Genomic DNA, 20,953 nt, shown 5'->3' on the forward strand with positions numbered 1-20,953 from the left:
TACAGTATTCCTTATGTCATCCTCTCTCCTCTCTGGGCCAATGAGCAGCAGTTTCACTGCTTGAGTTCCTGCAGTTGCCTCCTAGCTTGAAGTCATCATTTCTAATTTATTCTAAGAAAAGCTCAATGGCTCAGAATCTTGAAACAGCATTCCTTACTTTATGACTATTGCAATGGGATGCTCCTTTTATCTATACTTTTAACCTTTAGAAAACTAAAGGTACCGAGATGTGTTAACAAAAAATAAGAAAACAGCTGGACATGGGCAACAGAGAAGCTATGTTTCTTGAAGTGCTTGTTACGCTGCATAGCTTAGAGTGGTATGCTTCACACTGCAAGGTGAAAATGGGTTGTTCCCTTCACATGGTGCAGACAGGTGACAGCAGTGAGACGCAAGAATGTGAGAATGGAGAGGCAAAAAGCTGCTGCAAGAAGCAGCTTTAAATGCATTCCAAGTTGGAATATGCAGTTCTCTGAAGGATGACTCGTGTGGGGGTTGGGATTAGGAATATGGCACAAGGACCCCTGCTGACAAGGCCAGGGATTGTGCAATCCATCAGCAAGCTAATCAGACTGATCTGGAGCATACAAAGACCTGAGCTTCTGACACTGGCGGGAAGCACTTAAGATACAGCTTCTGCTGCTGCAGACTGGTCTGATTTAAGCTACTCTGGCAGTGCTCTTATCAGGCCCAACAGCATTAAGGAGATTTCTACTAGGATAATCTCACTGGCCCCCCTGCTGAGCTTTAGGGCACCGAGAAACTCAAGCGTAGCTGCTACAGTATGTTTCAACTTTTAGAAGAAGATTTGGAAATGCTGCAAGAGGAGAACTGTGACAGCAGGAATTAAAGTGCTGAAGATGGCTTTAATGTTATGGAGATAAAAAGGGCAGTTAAAAACCAGTGGTATGAGTGTTATTTACATTTTTATATTATTCTAGCAGCAGTTTTTTGTTTGTCTTTTCAATTTGATTGATTCATGAAGAGTATTACAATTATTCATCAATATCAGTGAAAAATACTAAGTTTTGCCCTTTTTTAAGGAAGACAGAAACAACAGGATGAGCACATGATAATGAAGAGAACTGGCATCAGTAGTAGACTGTATAGACCATAGGGATTTGTTCAAGATAATCAACAAGGGACTTTTGTGGAAGATGCTCCAGGCCATTAAGACCTCCAGGTAGAGGAAATATGCCAAAGAGCCAGAAAATCTGCTATACCTAGAGAATTGAAAAGGGAAAGAAGAAAAAAAAAAGGGAGGAGGAATAGACTGTTTTGTGGAATGCTTCTCCAAAGTTGGAAATTTATTTTGGAGAGATGGGCCTTTCTGTGAGTTTAACAGATGTTTTTTGATTATATTACTGAAAATGCGACAAAACGGATTCAGTGCGTAAATCAACATTGTATGGTACTGCCTGTGTAACAACAGACCTACTGGATAAGCAAAGTGGCTTAGAATGCAGCCTTCATGCTAATCAACAGTTTCTTTATACTAATGTGTTGGAAATAAATAATAAAAAAAAAAAATCTTGCATAGTTCCTTTGTGAGGAATTCTGGGTAGACAAAAGATTGAGGGTTCAACAATACGGTTTTTCTCCAAAACTGTGTTTCTGGAGAAGCAGCAGGATGGCAAAGAAAATGGCTTCAACATCAAGTTGCAATAAGGATGCTGTGAGAGGCCTTTCTGGATCACAAGTAGATAACGGCAGGTCAGTGTGGAAGCTGCACAGCGTCTGCCTGAGTAATTAGGACTTTAGGGGATGATTGCAGAGTTGAAACAGTATAAGATGGAGGGAGAATGAAGAAAAGAAAAAACGAGGTAACTGATGGAGGAGAAAATACACTGACTGGCACAGCACTGAATGTATCAATGATGTAATCCCTAAAATGTGAGCGTCTTAACCAGGATAAAAAGGCATCTTGGACTTCGAATGCCAACATTTCTAAAGGGTAAATAGTGTTTTATGGCAAAAAAAAAAATTAAATAAAAGAGAATATTATTGTAAACCACTTCTGAATGGTCCTGTATACTAGCAGGGCTTGTATGTCTTTTCCTTTAAGAATGTCACTGTCTCTTCATGTCTCCACGGGTGTGCATGCACCGCTATGGATGGCAAACTTACTAGTGCAGGGTTCATCTGGTTGATCAGCATCCCCGCGGTAGTACCCATTCCGACAAACACAAACGGTGGCAGCTTCAGCTGTGGAGCGGCTGTTTAGAGGGCACTGCAGACAAAGACTTGGACCTTGGGTTGATTTAAAGGTACCTGGTGGGCATGCTGTTACAAGGCAAAAAGAGAGAGAGAAAAAAAAGATGGCACACATCTATTAAGAAAATCCAAAAAACTGAATTTCTCATGCAGAAAACATTTGACATAAATAAATCAATCAGAAGTTTAAAGGTGGAATAAAAGGTATCAAAGAAAATATGAAACTAAATTGGGCTTGTTTGTGAATAAATTTAAGATCAAATTAACATAAAAATAATTTGTTGGCAAGGTTGTTCTCATAGAACAAAAGTATGCAAATTAAAATTTAAATTAATAAAACTGAAGTAAAGATTTATCATTTTTTTAATTATAACTTTCGACATAGTTAGAAGCCACGATTTGAGACTTCAGATATATTTAGAATTTAATAATTATAATAATTCATACATTTAAACATTTATTTACATTAAATATATTGTTGTCTAAAAAGTGTGTGTCAAGTCTATCCCTTAGTCATGAAAAGTGGAACAGCTTTGACTAACTCATAAGGACCCTGACCTTTTTTCTTGTTATTGATCAGATAATATAACAAGTTTGCAAAGATTGAACAAGCTGGCAGAATTCTTCCAGGTTAAAGAGCTTCTTTTCCACTCTCTCAAAAGGCTTCACAGTCCAATAGAGACCCATAAACAGCCACTGTTTACTGTGTAAATATTTCAACCATGGACAGTTAAACTCTTTCTCTCAAGGACATATCAACATGAACACAAGACAAATCAAAGCAGAAACTACTGATCCTGAGATTACTGCATAATATGCTCTACCTTTTGAATTTGACCCAACTCCAATTTCATTCTGCAGCCTGATAAAAGCTGCCAACATGGAGTGAGAATATTTCTACAACAATAATAGAAGTAAATGTTCTGACTGACCCATTGGCCCTGGTTTGTGGGTTATTGTTGTGTTTTAAAATACAAAATTCTACAGGCCATTGTCGGGGAAAAGGATTATAGTGGCTGTTACGATGTGAAGGCAATAACCAAATCCATTTACTGTATCCACATGCCTCAAAAGAAAGCAAAGCTGTTGAGATTCTGAGCTGTGTGGAATGATTTAATGACTATAATAACTATGATAAATGTTTGGCATTTTGGCAAGCTCATAATGGAGAAGGAAGCTTTTGCACTGCTGGACTCTGAAGGGGAAAAGGCCCTGAATGTGTTGGGGCGAGACTGATTGATTGTAAGGGCTTCATTGGAGATGTAAAAAAATGCCTATGTGTTCTGACATAATTTTACCACAAAAATTCTCTATGATTTCAATTCTTAGGCAGTATATTCACTGTTCCTTCTTCTCACTATGCCCAAAACATTTCAATCTGCTTAGCTGCATTTCTGACACTTTTGACACTCTTGTGCATGTTACACCTGAAACCTTTCTCCACCCATTCCAACCTGTTGCTCTGGACTGGTCATCTTAAAGTTCTCCACTGTTCTACTTGAGTCCCTCTCATATACACAGTTACTCTGTCTGATCTGCATTCCTCTCCTTAGAGGAAACCTCCACCTTTCTGGATTTCCCTCCACCTGTTCCCTGCTCTTACTGTAGATCACAATGTCATCTGCAAACATCATGGTCAACAGAGATTACTGTCTAACCTCATCTGTCATCAGAACAGTAAAAACCACAGCTCAAAGCTGATCTTTGGTAAAGTTCCACATCCACCTAAAACCTTTTGTTGCACCTACAGCATGTCACCACTATCTTACAGCTCTCATACATGTTCTGAACAACTCCAATGTGCTTTTCTGCCATTCCAGATTTCCTCACATAAACCAGTCATTTCTTGTCACAGACTTTCTAGATCTACAAAGCTTCAATACACCTCCTTCTGATTCTATCTATACTTGCACATAAGTTTACTCAAAACAAATATTGCATCTGTGCTTCTCTGCTTTGAAATGAAACCATACTGTTGCTCACAAATGTTCACTTCTGACCTCAGCTTAGCTTCTTCTACTCTTTCCCATGACTTCATTGTGTGACTTATCAATCTTACTCCTCTTTAGTTTCCACAACTCTACACATCTTCCTCCTTTCTAAACATGGACACCAGAACCCTTGTCCATTCTTCAGGCATCCTCTATCTATCTCCAAGTTCTGCACCTTGCCTAAACTCTTCCATACTTCCAGGACCAACTGCCTCACCAAGCCGGAGATCCCGGAGAGAACCCACACATACATGCACGAACATGCAAAACTCCACACAAGTCCCCAGCAGGGACATGAACCGGGGGCCTTCTTGCTGTGAGGCAAGAACCCTAAACACTGCGCCACCGTGCAGCCCTGTTTGGACTTTAATTTATAAAATGTCAGGAGAACATAAGTTGTTGTTTTTTACTGTAGAAATTATAGATTATCTAATTTACTCTTTTTGCTTGAAAACTATTAGCTTTAGTTTCAGATATGAATGTTTCAATTAAAGAATTTATTCAGTTGCTTTTCTGAGAGGCTGCTGATTAAAAAAAAAAAAAACATGCAGGAAATGACTAGAAAAAATATAGGTTAAGTAAAATAAAACTAAACATTCGTCATGTGAATTAGCTGTGAATAACCCACGGCAGAGAATAACTGACTAGCTTTACATCTGGTTAACAAAACAATTCTCACAATGCTTAGATAGAAATGCATACATTATTGAAGTAGTCGACTCTAAAATAATGCACAGCTTCATTCCAGATGCTGCGAAGAAGTCTTGAAAACGATGATTCAATACTGAGAAATGATATAAATGTCCTTGAATGTCTTCTAATAAAACTGTAATATTCATTTGAAAAACCTTTTAAGTTTACTTTGATTGTGTTAAACTACTCAAAACCCCTGACCACTAATACCTTTATTTATTTTGAAATAAAATGCTATTGAATCTACGGAAGAATGAATCAGCTGCAGAACTGCTATACAACAAATTCAGTTTACCAATATTTCACGTTAGGACAAGAAAACACTGGTCGAAAATACAGCACAGGGGAGTACAAAACTATGTTTTGTCTTATTTGCTGAATGAAATACAAACATCAGAGAGTAGTTTTCTGGCCTCTGATGTTTGTGCATGCAGACAGCTACTTCCCACAAGCGAGCTAGATAGGATCAAACATATTGAACTGGCTCTAATGAAATCAGAATGCCACACTGTAAGTTTTTCAGCAAGTGTGAGCAGAATACGTGCATTAAGTTCTGCCTCCGGGTTGTGTGTTTACAGACAGACTTCAGCTTCCCTGGACACCCTTAAATGAGCAGAAGGAAGAGAAAAGCAGAGGAGGCTCTGCTGATTCAGCTGTCTAAGACAGCAGAACTGCAAATGTGGGTTTGAAGCAAACTGTGAGTGAGCTAGAGAATGCAAATACTTGCACATATGAAAGCTAAAATTAAAAACAATCCCAAAGCACTAAGCATCTAAAAAAAACACTGAAGCAAAGACAGCATTTAGTGATTTACACAGCAACATGTGGAGCCACTGTTGACCTCATTACACAAAACGAAATAAACACATCTTCTGCCACTACAATGTGTTTCACAAAATCCAAGATGATTTAATGCTTGTTGGAAATGAGGATACAGCAATCAGCATCACAGGAAGGGAGATAAGTGACAGCCAGCCAAAGCAAATAGGCACTCTGAGATACGCACACGTATGTGCAAACATGGAACACACAGGAGAAGATTAATGTCTCTATAGATTACAGCTCTAACCTTGAAGCAGAGGCCCCTTCTCTAATTGAAACATAACATGTGCATAAATCCAAACATTCAACTCATTAATTAACTGCTTAATGATCTGCTTCCGAGTGAAAAAAGAAGGAAAAAAGGGCAAAGTTTCAGAAGGTATAAGTCACGTCACACCTCTAACAAGTCATACACTAAATAGTGCTAGACTGACTAGTTTGCTTGTTTCCATAAATCTGAACCTAAAGTTTTCTCTCCTTAACATTTAGGTTATGGGAAACTGCCTTTAGGCAGTAAGAAGCACCAATCACTCATCAAATGTCCTAGTTTACATGGACGGGAGGGGACTGAACATTACATCAACAAGCAATTAGTCTCACCAGTGGGAGAATAACCCATAGCTGAACTGGCTGCATGCAGAAACAAAACATGCATTCCTTTCAAGTGGTCCCAGCAGGATTTGTTTCACACCCCTCTCTCTTCCTCTCCTTTCACTTCTTCTCTGCCCTCATGTCTTTTTTTTTGTCTGTCCCACAGCTAATGAAGTGCTCTCCCTCTGTTCTCCCACCTTTTTCCCCTTGTTTCTTTGCCTTGATTGACAGCTCTGAATCTATTTTAGGATGGGCCATCTTCTGTCTTTCTCTCCTGATGTCAGTCGGACAATCTCCAGATTCCTCCTCACTTTTTTTGATGATCTCTTGTCACAGCATACATCTCCCACAGAAATGACGGGATAATCCTTGCAATGTTGTTTTCTCAGTCCGAAAATACTATGGAGGAATTCAACGTTCTCCAGGGATCAAATTTGTTTGTTGGACTATTGGAAAAGGAGTAAATGTGGGACATCCTTGAAACTGAACGTGCCTGACAAGAGCTAAAGAATTTAGTCACAAGAGTTAAGTATAAATCTGGGTATGAGAACAACTTTGAAAAAGAAACAACTTGCAGACCAAGTAGTTAGTCTTGAGGCATTAGATTAAGTGATTTGCTCACTGAGCATATAATGCAGTGCAGACTGTACATACATCACACATGGGTGGACACTGTTAAGCAAATGCTTTAATTTAACGCAGTAAGAACACATCATAAGAAGGCACCACTATAGGAAAAATAAAAATGTAGAAGCAAGGTATTTTAGGAAGCCAATGCAAAGGATTACAATCAAAAGGATTTTAGAAATGGCTTTCGAACTCAAAGCCAATCCAAAGTCGAGGGCATTAAGTCCTCTCCTGACTTTTCTATTGGAACATCCTCTGAAGTATGGATGAGATTTGAAACCAGTGGAAATGGCTTGGCACCAAAATGTGGGAAAAGCAGTAAAAGATGTGCAGTAATCAGTGTGTAAAGGCACTAAGTTTGAAAGAGTGAGCATATTTATGAAATTATTGATGATATCCTGACATCCAATATTAATTGTTAGAACCAAACTTAAAAAAAAACAGTTCATGTGAGTTTTTTTATTTTTATTTTTTAACAAAGCAGCTTTTTGACAAATAAATTCACTGTGAAGAATAAAATGCATAGATATTTTCGTCTGTGACACACTGTTTTTCACCTGTTTGAGGTTTAAGATAGACAGAGTGCGTGACCCCAAAGAAAGAGTTTTTGTCAGTGACCCGTAAGTATAACTCTTGGCTCCAAAACACACCCTTAACCCCAGCTCTCATCCATCACATGGGCCGGATCATAGTCTTTAGAGGCTTTGGAGACAAGCTCACACCCACTCACTCACAAACACGCACACAGACATGCTTATGATCAGGTCAAGACCCCATTTGACCCTTATTTTACTATTATGTTGGTAAGTCACTCAGTTAGACAGCAGCGTCTGCCTGAAACCACAGGAGACCTTGTAGAAGTCAAGAACCACCTCACACAAGCAAATTTAAATGAACCATTTAATACAAAAAAATCAAAACATGCTGAAAGATGCACTTATTCTTTTACCTGAAGGAGTGAGTCTGCCACAGTTTAAAACAAAAAGCAATCAGATCTGCTGTGTGTTGGGTTTTCTTTCCTCTGTATTTACTTTCCTCTAGCACTTTACATAAAGATCTGTATAGTTCTTTCGAAAATGTTTTTGTCATCTCTCTACAAATGGAAAAACAGAGACCAGTGTGGAGAAAAAGCTGTCTGAATGTTCAAAATAAAGTGGGAGTCTAAAGAAGTAGTTTTCAGGAGTTTTATTGTTTAATGTGGATAACCTGATTTAAAACAAAAGACCCAGACCTAATTTCTCAGTCAAACACCACTGACGGAGGGGATTTTTTTTTTTACAGCAGGTTCCCATGGATCACAGTGACATCACTTAGCAGGTCTGGTCAGTGTAAGTTTCACCCTTCCCTGTCACCACCGTCTCTAATCTCAAAAGAGCAAATGTAGGAGTGGTATAAGAAAGCCAGAGTGATTTTCTCAGGAATAAAGGGATGGTCAAGAGAGTGCAGTGCCTCACATCTTTTGTGAAGAACAGCGGCGCTCAAGAGTTCCGCCCACATAACACTCCCCCCAGTCATTAATCATCTGTCCACTCAAGCACTGTCAGAGCCTCTCTCCCGAGGTAAAACATGCAACTACACCCACAACCACCCACATGCACACAAGATCTCTTCACCACATGTTTTATATCCTTAGAACTCTCAGATACTTTTGTCCAGTTCACATCAATGCATTTCTAGTCTTCCGACAAGCCAATGCACCATTGCCTTATGATGGAAAAACTTCAGGGAATAGTAGTTAATTTCCTAAACCCTTTAACATCAGAGTCATCTGCGACACCCAAATAGCACATACTCTATGACTGTTAACGCGATCAACCTGAATCACCTGATTCTGATGTTAAATAAAGCTTCTTTTCATATTGGGTTTGCAGCGTTAAGCCCGGCGTATACTTCACAGCCATCACATCAATCACCCATCCATCCATCCATCCATCCATCCATCCATCCATCCATCCATCCATCCATCCATCTATCCATCTATCTATCCATCTATCTATCTATCTATCTATCTATCTATCTATCTATCTATCTATCTATCTATCTATCTATCTATCTATCTATCTATCTATCTATCTATCTATCTATCTATCTATCTATCCATCTATCCATCTATCCATCCATCCATCCATCCATCCATCCATCCATCCATCCAAAATAATGTAGGCTAGTTTTGCTTGCGACTGTCCGTGATAACTGCAATGAACTTCGGAGTGACGCTAATGCTTTTCAAGCAACGTGATCATCTCCACCGTTTGCTTTTAGAATGATGATGCGTTTGTCCACCAAACAAAGAAGGCAATACAGAGGTGAATAAAATTATAACTAAAATAAATGGTAGGTGACTGTCCATCTGTCCTTCCCCTATTCCCACCAAGTCTTGTGCAGATCCAGGGGGGTAGCTAAAGCCTATCCCATCACATTTACCTGGAAAAGGCATGATAAATCCTGGACAGTTTGGCGTCCATACCACAGGGCAACACAAACTTTAGAATCATCCAAACACCACACAATGAAGGACCCAGCTGATATCCAAACCAACCTCTTAATGTGAGGTGAACCGTGTGAACTATCACACCACCATGCAGCCGGATGTATAGTCATGTTGCTCAACTATGTTAAACGAGGCAAAAAAACAACAAGACGTTGACTTTAATTTGCAGGTAACTCTGGTTAAAGACTTTGTGATTCAAATATTTCTATAAAGGATAATGGCACATTGCTGAACTGCTTAATATAAAGATGTGTGACTGATTTCAACAGAGAACAGAGTGAAACTAAAAGAAATTGCCTAAGCAAGATTAAGCACTAAAGGCCTGTGTGTAATTTTTCAAAAAAATATTGGTTCAACAAATTATAATTTCTAACAATTGGACTGCTGAGGTTGACACACATTTTTTGTTAATCTGAAAGAAAGCGCATTCTCTTCAAATTAAGTGTGCAAGCCTTAACAAACCAGCAAACAATTTAGCAGACAGCCCACGCCCCTGGGCAGGCTGTTACCATGGAAACCTCACAGCCAGCATTTTTTTTTGGCCCACACTATTCCTTTGAACAACCGGCCAATAACAGACCAGCCGACTGGGAAATCTGGCTTACCGAGAGTGCCTGCATGAGTTGTGTGTCTGCACGAGTATACATGCATGTGCATGTGTCTGCATATTATAAGCATCATACAGATCCATAGAGCTAAACAATCTTTGAGCTCCACAGAGACTCATCATATCCAAGCTTTGGCAGGTGGCCGATGTCTCTCAGTGCTTTGCACATTGGCTTGGTTGGTTTAAATTTCCCAGAAAAAGGATCACTGTATGTTTGCTCAGATACACTTCACATAAAGAGGTAGAGGATTTATTTGTCATTGTAGGAAAATAAAATAATGACAACATATTCCAGGCTGGTTAGGTACTGGCCCTTGAAATTCTACTGGCTCTTTGGAGCCAGTAGCCTGTCTTTGGATTGCAATCAATAATCGGTCTGCTCAAGCTCATTGCCCACAGTCGGAACAGCAGAGACCACTAAAAAAGACTGAAGTTTAACTTGATAAGATGCAGAATCAGTCAGGGTGCTTTATCAGAAAGAAAGATTTCATCGTCAGCGTTTGTTCATACTGAACATGTATTCTTGATTTAATCAACTTCACAGTTAAACTGAGACCTACTGAAATGATCTATTGATAAATGAGAATATCAAAATCTGTTTTCATCTAATGTTTCATCTAATGTTTGATCATCTATAAACATCTAAGGGTCCTGATTGAAACCCAGCAATTCTGAGTGAAGAATGAATTCCTACAGACAGTTGGCTTTTTTTCTTGCCTCTCAAAGTTAGAGAACAGCTTCCTTCATCTTAGTACTTGTGTCTCTCTAAATAAATGTGCCTCATTAAGTTCAAGGCTGGATCAATTAATCTACAGCAGTTAGACAAAGATGCACACTCGTGAGTTTTCTTTTGTTTGTTGCTTTATTTTAAAGTGCCTACCAACAGTGCCTGTTAAATTATAGTTTCCTTCGTGAGGACAAGAGCTAATGACGCATTTGTGATAACAAATAACTAACCCCTAATTCAAAGTATCTTGGTCCCGTCCTAACAGTAATGAAAAACACACTCGGGTAAGCACAAACCTACCTGGCTCCTACTGTTAGTATTTTTTTGCTGTCCAGTAATTAAAAATCTAATTTGTACCAGAAACTAAGCTAATTTGTGTGTAAATAAAAAAAAAAAACACTGTACAGCAAAAAAACACAGCATTATTTTTGCCCCAGTTTTGACATTGTTTTACAAAATACTGAATTCAGGTTTGGTTTTCTGAAATGACATTTTTATTTTATAATTTTTACTATAAAGAATATTATAAAAAAAAAAAAGTATGATCAAAGAATTATCTTCTTCCTCTTTCGGCTTTTCCCATCAGGGGTCGCCACAGCGAACAAGTCGCATGGTAAACTTGGCAATGTTTTACGCCGGATGCCCTTCCTGACGCAACCTTCTCAAAGCAACCGGGCTTGGGACCGGCAGAGAAGTAGAGAAGGGAACAGGGAGCAGCCCGGATTTGAACCCTGGTTTCACGGACGGAAGGCGCCGCAAACCAGCACGAGCTAAACCGGCTCCCATGATCAAAGAATTATAAACATAAAAAAAAAACAGAATAAAAACAAAACGAGAACAAACAAATGTCACAGTATTAAAAAGGTTTAGTAAAAAAAAAAATTCTGCACTGACTTAAACTAATCTTGAATTATTCAGAGGCATTTGGAGTTTAGCATTTTCATTGTTTTTCTGGCATTCTTTGAGATTTTATTTGGTGTTTTATAAGTAACCTAAATTGAACTGTAAAATATCTTTATTATTCTATCATCCTTATTGTGATGACTCATTTATTTATGTATTTATTTTAAATGAGCTCTTAAAACACCTTACATTACCCAAAGATACAGCAAAGTCCCAGAATAGAGAATAATATCCATCCCAAAATGTGGTTAACTAAATATGAGTAAATCGTGTTTAGATGCGTTTATATATAACTTCATTTTAGTGGTGAATACATAAAAGAAAAAAAAGTGGTGTTAAAGTTTATGAAGTCCCAATACTTGGAAAAATGGAAGTTGCTGACACTCAATATCGTTCATCAGCCTCATTTGCTGTATTTTGGCACTGTTATTCTGTTTACTTTCTAATTTTTGCAAAGAAATCTTTCACCGAAATCGTGAACTGATGAGTGTTGTGTTACTGGAAGTCTTCCTCTGTGCATCCAAACTTTTTCAATGATGCTCCTGTGTTGAATGGGAAATCTTTGGGGATTGCATTTCATGGAGCCTGAAACATTATTACAATCCAATAAATCATTGTATTGTCATTCTGGAATTGACCCATACATTGGGGGAGCAAAAAACAAAAACAAAACAACTTTATATTATCATTATTCAGATTGATTCCTGTTAACCTTATTTTCTTCAGCTAAAACATCAATTACTGAAATAAAAAAACTTAAATTAGCTCAGCATAAACTGAGCACTTGTGAGAAAGTAACTTTGAAAATGTATTTCCTGTTTCCTTAGTTTTATTTATTGTGCCTTTGTCCAAATAACTTCCATTGTTCAAATACCTTCTTTTTACCATAATTTTAAAAACATTTTACCTCAAAGTTAAAAGCCATCTGATTAATGCCAAAGGGCACAAGTAATTATGACTGTAACGGTAGGAGACTATGATTGAACAGCAAAAACAGTGAGGCCCTTGTACTGTTTACCATTCTGTAATTTGATTCTTAACTGGGCATAAATAATATAATGTTCACACAAAAGGTTTCTGAAAAAATTGCACAATCTCTGCACAATCACTAAGCTAAACACAACTTTGGTGACAAAAATAATTTATGAAAAGTCTTAAATGAAGCAACAAGACTTGCACTTCTTCATGGCAATGCTGTCACCTTCACCCAGGACAAAATAGGCTGTTGGGACTCTGCTGAGGGTGAAAGGACCTTAGCTCAACAAGAAAGAAGAATAAGGTGAGATTATGTTTTCTTTTAAATCCTGTTAATAGTTTATATTCAGCTGTATTGTTTCCCTAACTGTAAAAAAAAAAGGGTTGAGCTGCTGTGGTAATTATCAAAAGCACTGTTCTTTATGATGGCATCAAAAAGAAAAAAAGAAAAACATCTAAATGATTACAGTTCACTGGCAGACGTTCCTCCAGCTGCACTGGCATATCCGCTGTCAACGCCCCTGCTGCTTTTATGCAATGGAAAGCTATGAAAGAAAATGTCGTGCATCAAAAGAAAATGCACAAATGATGTGTGGAGAGAGGAGGCATGGAAGTGGTCAAAAAAGGAAAAAAAAGAAATGTGTTGGAAAAGGAGACAAAGTAAAATGTGGAACTGAGTATAAAACAAAGTGAAAAAGCACTTAGTAGTCCACCTCAAAGCACAAAAGTAAAGTCCCAGTTTGTGTGTTGCTTTGGTGGATAAGGCATTTTCCACTGCACATGAAGTGATGCTTGTTGGAGGCAACTTTGCCATCTGTGTACACAGTGTAGGTAGAACCATTCAAGGTTCAAAGAGAGTGCACTTTCATACTTACAAAAACAACAATTACCAGACATCAGGTCCAGGCCTGGCTGAAAAATCTGTCTAGATGAACAATTCGCATGAAAGCGTAAGTTGTTTTAGCGCAAAACCAAATGGATGTTTTCCACACACGCAGTCCACAATGCAAATGTGTGGAGGCTGACCCCATTGCCTGATATGCGGTCCCTCTGCAGCTGTTTTTAAAGGTGACCAGAAATGCAACACATTTAGTATACTCGTCTACATCTGCCTGGCCCATTCAAAACCTTATCATCCATCCACACAGCCCCACATCCACACATCCTAACGCGCAGAAACAGTCGGCATGATGGTGAACTTCAGCCCCCATCCCACCTGTCCAAATCTGCACGGCGCTGACCTTTATCATGCAGTCGATATGCCCAAGTGCTTGAAGCAAGCAGACAGGTGCGTTGTGTGGGGAATACATGTTTGTGTGTGGCTCTCTTCACGCCATCATGAATTTTTGGATTGACAGAAAGAAAAGCCATTCAGTAGGGATGAAGAGTGGATAACTGACAGTTACGGATTGCTGCAGATGGATGGCTAACATATTAGACTTTAAAGAGGGTAGCTATCAAAGTTAGGTACATGTAAAATTGATAGTGGAATATTTATGGTTTTAATGTTATTTTTACCTGAGATCAGTTGGTAGTTACCTATATTTTTAACTATTTGCAGTAATGCAGTATAATTAATAAAGTTAACAATAGTTATTAATAGTTATTAATAAAGTTAATAAAGTTTCTCTCTCTCTCTCTCTCTCTCTCTCTATCGATATTCTGTATGTTCCTGTAGTAATAAAAAAAAGAAATATAATTTCTTTCAATTTCCTCTATAAATATAAGCATACACAAATTTGACGCATGAATCACATTTTGTGTGAATGCAGCATTACGCTGGGCTTGGCAAATTTGTTCATCCATTTTCCATTTACCTGATTTCTTCGTCTTCGTGTTCTTCGACTCAGCTGACATCTGGCTCAAAACTGTAGAGCTGGATAGCTCAAATAATTCTCACAATTTTTGTTGCACCGATAATTCTAGCTTGGGGGTGTGAGGGGCTGTGAACTAGCAGGAGACCATGTAAACAGATCGGTGATGGGAATTGGGGGTGGTGTTTGCTCTCCCCTTTGGGTCCCACCCACAACTTATTTTTGAACTACTGCCACTCTGCAGAAAATTTATCCTAGAAAACAACAAAAGGTTTGGGGATTTTAGCAAAAAATAAATAGCATAATCATAGTTAGAAGACCACTTGGAATAATTTTAAAATGGATCAAACGATGATTGGAGTGGGACTTTAAGGTGAACAATTTAGGTAAAAAAAATAAATAAATAAATAAATAAATAAAAGGGCTGCATGGTGGCGCAGTGGTTAGCGCTCTTGCCTCACAGCAAGAAGGCCCCTGGTTCAAGTCCCGGCTGGGGGACATGAAAAACACAACATCAATGGGGGACCTTTCTGTGTGGAGTTTGGATGTTCTCCCCATGTATGCGTGGGTTCCCTCCGGGATCTCCGGCTTCCTCCCACCGTCCAAAAACATGCTTCATAGGTTGATTGGCAACTCTAAATTGTCCATAGGTGTGAGTGTGAGAGTGAATGGATGTGTGATTGAGGATATTCTACTCTGCGACAGACTGGCGACCAGTCCAGGGCATCCCTTGCCTACGCCCAAGTGGCCGGGATAGGCTCCGGCAACCCCGTGACCCCGAAAGGGAATAAACGGTAAAGAAGATGAATGAATGAATTTAGGTAAAAACAATAGATACGCCACAACAAAGGAAAACTAAATTCCCATTTGTCCTGGTGAAATAGTAAACTTTGAGAATGGCCCTAATAAGCTCTGTACCACAGTTAAAGGAGATCACATAATGGTCAACTGGGAGACCAGATTAACTGTATGAATGGCAAATACCCAGTAATGTGATTAAAACGAATTAGGCGAGTGAAGTCACATGTTTGTGAATGCTTCTGCATGGTCTTAAAACTCTTACATAGCTGAGGTCCTGCAGCTCTTTTTTTTTTCTTTTTCATTTGTTAAATAATTTTTAAGGACTCGATGTACTTACTTTTTTTCTACCTCTTTGTAATGTTCTCACCTGCTGCTTCCCCCTCTTTATATAGTCCTGATAAAACGTGGTGTTCTAATTTCTCTTCTGCCATCTCTTTATGTTGTTTAAAAGGGTTTTCATGTTTCATATTTGCTGTGTCATTTTAGGTGTCTGCTCTTGCTTTACATGTGTTTGTTTCAACCTCAGTTTATTTTGCACCTTTTAGATTCTCCAACAATTTCTCACTCCATGAATTTACACAGTTGAATTAAAATGTAGATTTTTTTTTCCTTCTTCCTGTTTGAGCTTACACGGGCAACATGCAAAGCAACCATCTCTACACTTGCAAATGACAAACAACAAACACCACATGTACTGTAAAATAAATGAGATATGATCAATTTGGATTATTAATAAACCTTGTAAAAACAGACTCAAACAACTAGATTACCTAATTGATTAACTAACAAACATTAGAACGTTGTCTTTATATCCATTTAATGGATTATCTGTGTACATTACTGTACAAACATCATTAATGCTCACAACAGGTTTCCCTCACCTCTTTGACGGTTCACCTTCTGCATTCTTGCTGTTTTCTTAAACTTTTTTTCTTTCTTTCTTTCTTTCTGTGCTTTGTGTCCTGATTGTCAATCAGTCTCTTCCATGCTACATCTCCTGTACAGATATATATAAATCTTTGATCACAATCAGATCTTTGGTTTTCTTTTATAATAGTGGAGTTTTTTTATTTATTTATTTATTTTCTACAAAGGTTTCAACTTTAATAGTTAAAGCAAGAGATATGAGTGTGAATACTGTCGGTCTGAAAAAACTGAATAAATAAAAAAACTGAATTAAGTGTGAAATGATTACACCTATGGGTTATTTTTAGAATATAACTCGATAGATGACGGGACCCTACTGTGTTTTTCTACTATGTAAATACGCAAGAACAAATGGACGTAAAACGGCAATGTAGCAATAAAAAAACTTCAATTAATTGCCACTGCGATCAACTTTACATAAATTGAAGTTTCATGATGCTGCAAAACAGAAATTGATGATAATGAGACAAACAGGAAAGAAGATCCAGTGGAACGCCACAACTTAACAACAAGTTACAAGTTACATTTGGCCAACAGGGCTTTGCCACTTTCCCAGCAGCTTTTATAATGTTTAATGTCAGGGCAGAGTATACTCTGTGTATACTCTTAACAGAGTATAGACAGCTGAAGGAGCTGTGAATGAGAATGAACAGTTTTAGATCAAAGTACACCTATGCCACCAAAATATACAATACAATGCTTACAATGTCCCTTACAAATGCAAAAAATAACGCATGAAGACTTGTTAGTTTTCTAAACTCTTGGCCAGTTACAGCCTATTTCAAATTTAAAGACATTTTCTTTGCCACGTCTTTTGTCTAGGAAAGAGCAGACTGCATCTACTGCAACTTTATAAGGTTGAGTCTAATTAAAGATAAGAAGCTAAATCAAATCAATTTTGAGGAAAAAGAGGAAGCACAAGTTCAAAAATGTTCCTGGAATTGGAAATATGCTAATTTGATTTTCGTTTGTTCTAAATTTACAACAGTATTTATGAATTTAAATTGGGATTTTTAAAGGAATTGCAAAGTTGATTTGATTATCTGTTTTTTTAATGAAATTGTTTTTTTATAGACATTAAAGAGTAAAATTGAATTGTATTTATACATATCCAAAATACAACAACAATCCTAAACTGTTACTACGTCTAATAACAGTTTTCTGTATAGATTAGACATAAAAAGATCAGTGACATCTTATATTGTTACACCCCTGTCTAGCTGTATCAATATGGATAAATAGACTAAATAAAATCATTTGACAACAATTTAATTCATATTTGTCTAATGTTCACAATAAATTGTGCATAATTTATTGCTGACGCGACGTTGACTGAAGCCCGACGGGGCTTCCTTAACACAGCGGAGCAACCGTGCTGGAAAAGCTTTCTGTGAATGGTGAGATGGCTAGCTTAAATTGCATCTGTGACCAAACAAACCAAACTATTGCAAAGCTAAAGGAACAAATACATAAACTAACAGCGGAGCTAAAAGTAAAGGAAACACTCCTTGAAAGCGCTTTTGGAGTAGCTTCCAAACAGTCGAGAGTGATCCTTGAACTGTCGGCTGACCAGGACACTCTTCCTATGGACTCTACAGAATGTGCTCGGCCTTTTTCCTGCTCCACACCAAGGAATCATCCATCCTGGACTGAAGTGGTTGTCAGAGGCACAAGGAGAGCCCAGATAAGGCAGACATCGCCTCCCCATCTTGCACTGTCCAACCAGTTTGATGTGCTGGCGGAAGACGAGGCGGCCATCTATACTCCTGGGGGGCCTGGTGTGCAACATGATCCATCTCCCACTACGTTGGTACTGACGTCGGCCCCCCCTAATGGTGCAGGGAGCAATGATAATGGGGGGGCAAAGATAGCTGCTCCATCCACCTCTTCCAGTGCCAGGATGAGGGAACAATCCACAAAAACATCCCAGACATCAAGTGGTGACACTGCCCCTGCCCACCGGAGGATCAAGCTCCTTCAGGATGCGGTGGCCAGGCGGTCTGTTGGCCTCCGGGACCAGCCACGATTGGTCCAACCCGGAACTGTGCCCCCAGCCCCAGGAGCAAAAGCAAAGGACCAGGAGGGAGTGACTGCTCCGGCTGAGGCTCGTTCCTCTCAGCCCCAACCACTATTCCCCCCAACCACCCTGATTGTTGGTGACTCTATAATCAGGAATATAAGGTACATCAATGCCATTACCAGATGCTTCCCTGGGGCCAAGGTGAAGGATCTTCTTCAAGAGCTTCCTGAGGTTCTGCTTTCCCTCCCAACCAGTGTCATTCAGATTATAGTTCACATTGGAACCAATGACACAACACTTCAACAATCCGAAATCACAAAAAGGGAATTTAGGGAACTTTTTACTCTTTTATCCAATACTGGGAAATATGTTTTTATTTCCGGACCTATTCCCACACTTACTAGAGGATCTACACGTTTTAGCAGGATCCTCTCCCTCCACTCCTGGCTGCTGTCCACCTCCCATACGCGCAGGTTTGGTTTTATTGACAATTTTAACCTTTTCTGGAATCGCCCCTCTTTTTACAGACCAGATGGACTTCACCCTAGTCTACTTGGTAGCAGTATTTTAACAGCTAACATTCAACATACTGTTCATTGTTTTAAAGAGGATTGACTGCCAGCTTCCTTAACTTCTCCAGAACCTGAACCCGGATCACACCAAATCTCTGTTCTTCCCCTAGGCCCCCTTCATGGGTTATTATCCAAACCCCCAATAACACCTGCCACGCTTCTCATACAAACTATAATAACAAACCGATCTACAACTCAATTAAAAACTTCTAACAGGAATTATAAAAACCTTAAAGCAATCCATCCATCCAAAATTTGAATACCCTTCATGAACCTGAAAACAATAATATGCTTCAATTGAATCTGGCACTTTTAAATGTACGCTCACTATCAAACAAATCATTTCTTATCCACGACTTAATTTTAGATCATAACCTAAATGGCCTGTTTTTAACAGAGACTTGGAATTGTGGTTCTACTGGTTCACTGTCTGAAGCGACTCCACCCCTTTTTTACTTCACAAGCAAAGACAGAAAACAGGGTAGGGGTGGGGGAACTGCTGCTATCCTGTCTGCTTTTATCAGTTTTACAGACAAATTGTTTCATGAATATACATCTTTTGAATACCAGGCCATTGTTTTTAATAATCCCACTGTGTTGTTTTTGATAGTGTATAGACCCCCAAAGTGTAACTCATCTTTTAATTCTGACTTTGCAGAGCTGCTTTCAATTATACACTTAGATTTTAGTAGAATAATTATTTTGGGTGATTTTAACCTGCATGTGGACAACCCATCGGACCCATATGTCCAAGAGTTTTTAAACACTTTAGCAACAATGGATTTTACTCAGCATGTCAGTGTTCCCACCCACAACAGGGGTCACACACTGGATCTTTTAATCACTCGTGGCCTGATGGCCAATGTGACCTCTGTTGTGGATGTTGGTATTTCAGACCACTCGTGTGTGTTTTTTACTATCAAAGGCTCTGTCACCCAAAGACTTCCAAAGAGAACTGTTAGAACGCGTTGTCTACACCCTGAAGTGGCTGCAAACTTCACCTCACATCTGGAACACAGCCAACCAAACACTCTAAGTTTGTCTGTTGATATATCTGTCCAAAACTTCAACAACAAGCTCATATCAATAATGGACAAAGTCGCTCCCTTAAAAATAAAAACGGTCAAAGCCAAAGCACCCCCTCCTTGGAGAACAGAGGAAACCAAGAGACTTAAGAAAATCTGTAGGGTTGCTGAACGAAATTGGCGCAAAACAAAACTAACAATTCATTACCAAATCTTTAAGGAAAAACTAACCCAATACAACAAATTTATTAAACATGCAAAGCAGGAATACTATTCAAAATTAATATCTGACAATTTTTCTAATCCAAAGATTCTTTTTTCCACCATTGACAGACTAATCAATCCGATCTCTTCCAGCCCATATTCTACTCTTAGCAGTTTAAAATGTGAGGAGTTTGCAGTCCACTTCACTGATAAAATAAATAACATTAGATTTAATATCACCCAACGACCACTAACAGTTCAGTCTGATGCATTTTGTTTGCCTTTTAAGAACACACTAGAGAGTTTTGACTTGATTGATGCTGCAAAGCTTCGTAAAGTGATTTCCCAACTTAAGAGTAAAACCTGTTCTCTGGATCCCATCCCCACCTCTCTTTTTAAGTCTGTGTCTTTATCCTATGAGGAGGAACTCCTGAACATCGTCAATCGCTTTCTTCAGACTGGGATCTTTCCCACATCCTTAAAGACTGCTATAGTGAGACCCACTCTGAAGAAGAGCGGTTTAGATGTTTCAGATCTAGATAATTACCGGCCAGTGTCAAACCTGCCATTTTTAAGTAAGATTTTAGAAAAACTAGTTTTTATCCAACTAAATGATTTTATTAATAAAAATAATATTTTAGAAAAATTTCAGTCTGGTTTTAGATCACATCACTCCACAGAGACGGCGCTGGTCAAGGTTATAAATGATCTCAGGTCCAATTTTGATGAAAAGAAAACATCTGTTTTAGTATTGCTGGACCTGAGTGCAGCCTTCGACACAGTTGACCACTCCATTCTTCTAAACAGACTGCATGACACGGTTGGGATCACTGGAACTGTGTACAGCTGGTTTGAGTCCTACCTCACAGGAAGAGATTTTATTGTCAGTGTAAATGATGCATCATCTGGGAGGCACGGACTGACATGTGGTGTGCCACAAGGTTCGGTC

At 38.7% G+C, this 20,953-nt stretch overlaps 1 protein-coding gene across 2 annotated transcripts in view; it reads right to left on the reverse strand.

The window, feature by feature from the left end:
* LOC101173092 (ephrin type-B receptor 1-B) overlaps positions 1 to 20,953 on the reverse strand; it is a 159,582-nt gene that overhangs the window by 55,579 nt on the left and 83,050 nt on the right. For both annotated transcript variants that reach the window (XM_004079228.4, XM_011486792.3), the window contains exon 4: positions 2,128 to 2,283. In XM_004079228.4, coding sequence (XP_004079276.2) covers positions 2,128 to 2,283 — 156 coding nt within the window. The remainder of the gene's footprint in view (positions 1 to 2,127; positions 2,284 to 20,953) is intronic.

This window comes from Oryzias latipes, chromosome 17 (genome assembly GCF_002234675.1).
Source record: "Oryzias latipes chromosome 17, ASM223467v1".
In the NCBI taxonomy this organism is placed as follows: Eukaryota; Metazoa; Chordata; class Actinopteri; order Beloniformes; family Adrianichthyidae; genus Oryzias; species Oryzias latipes.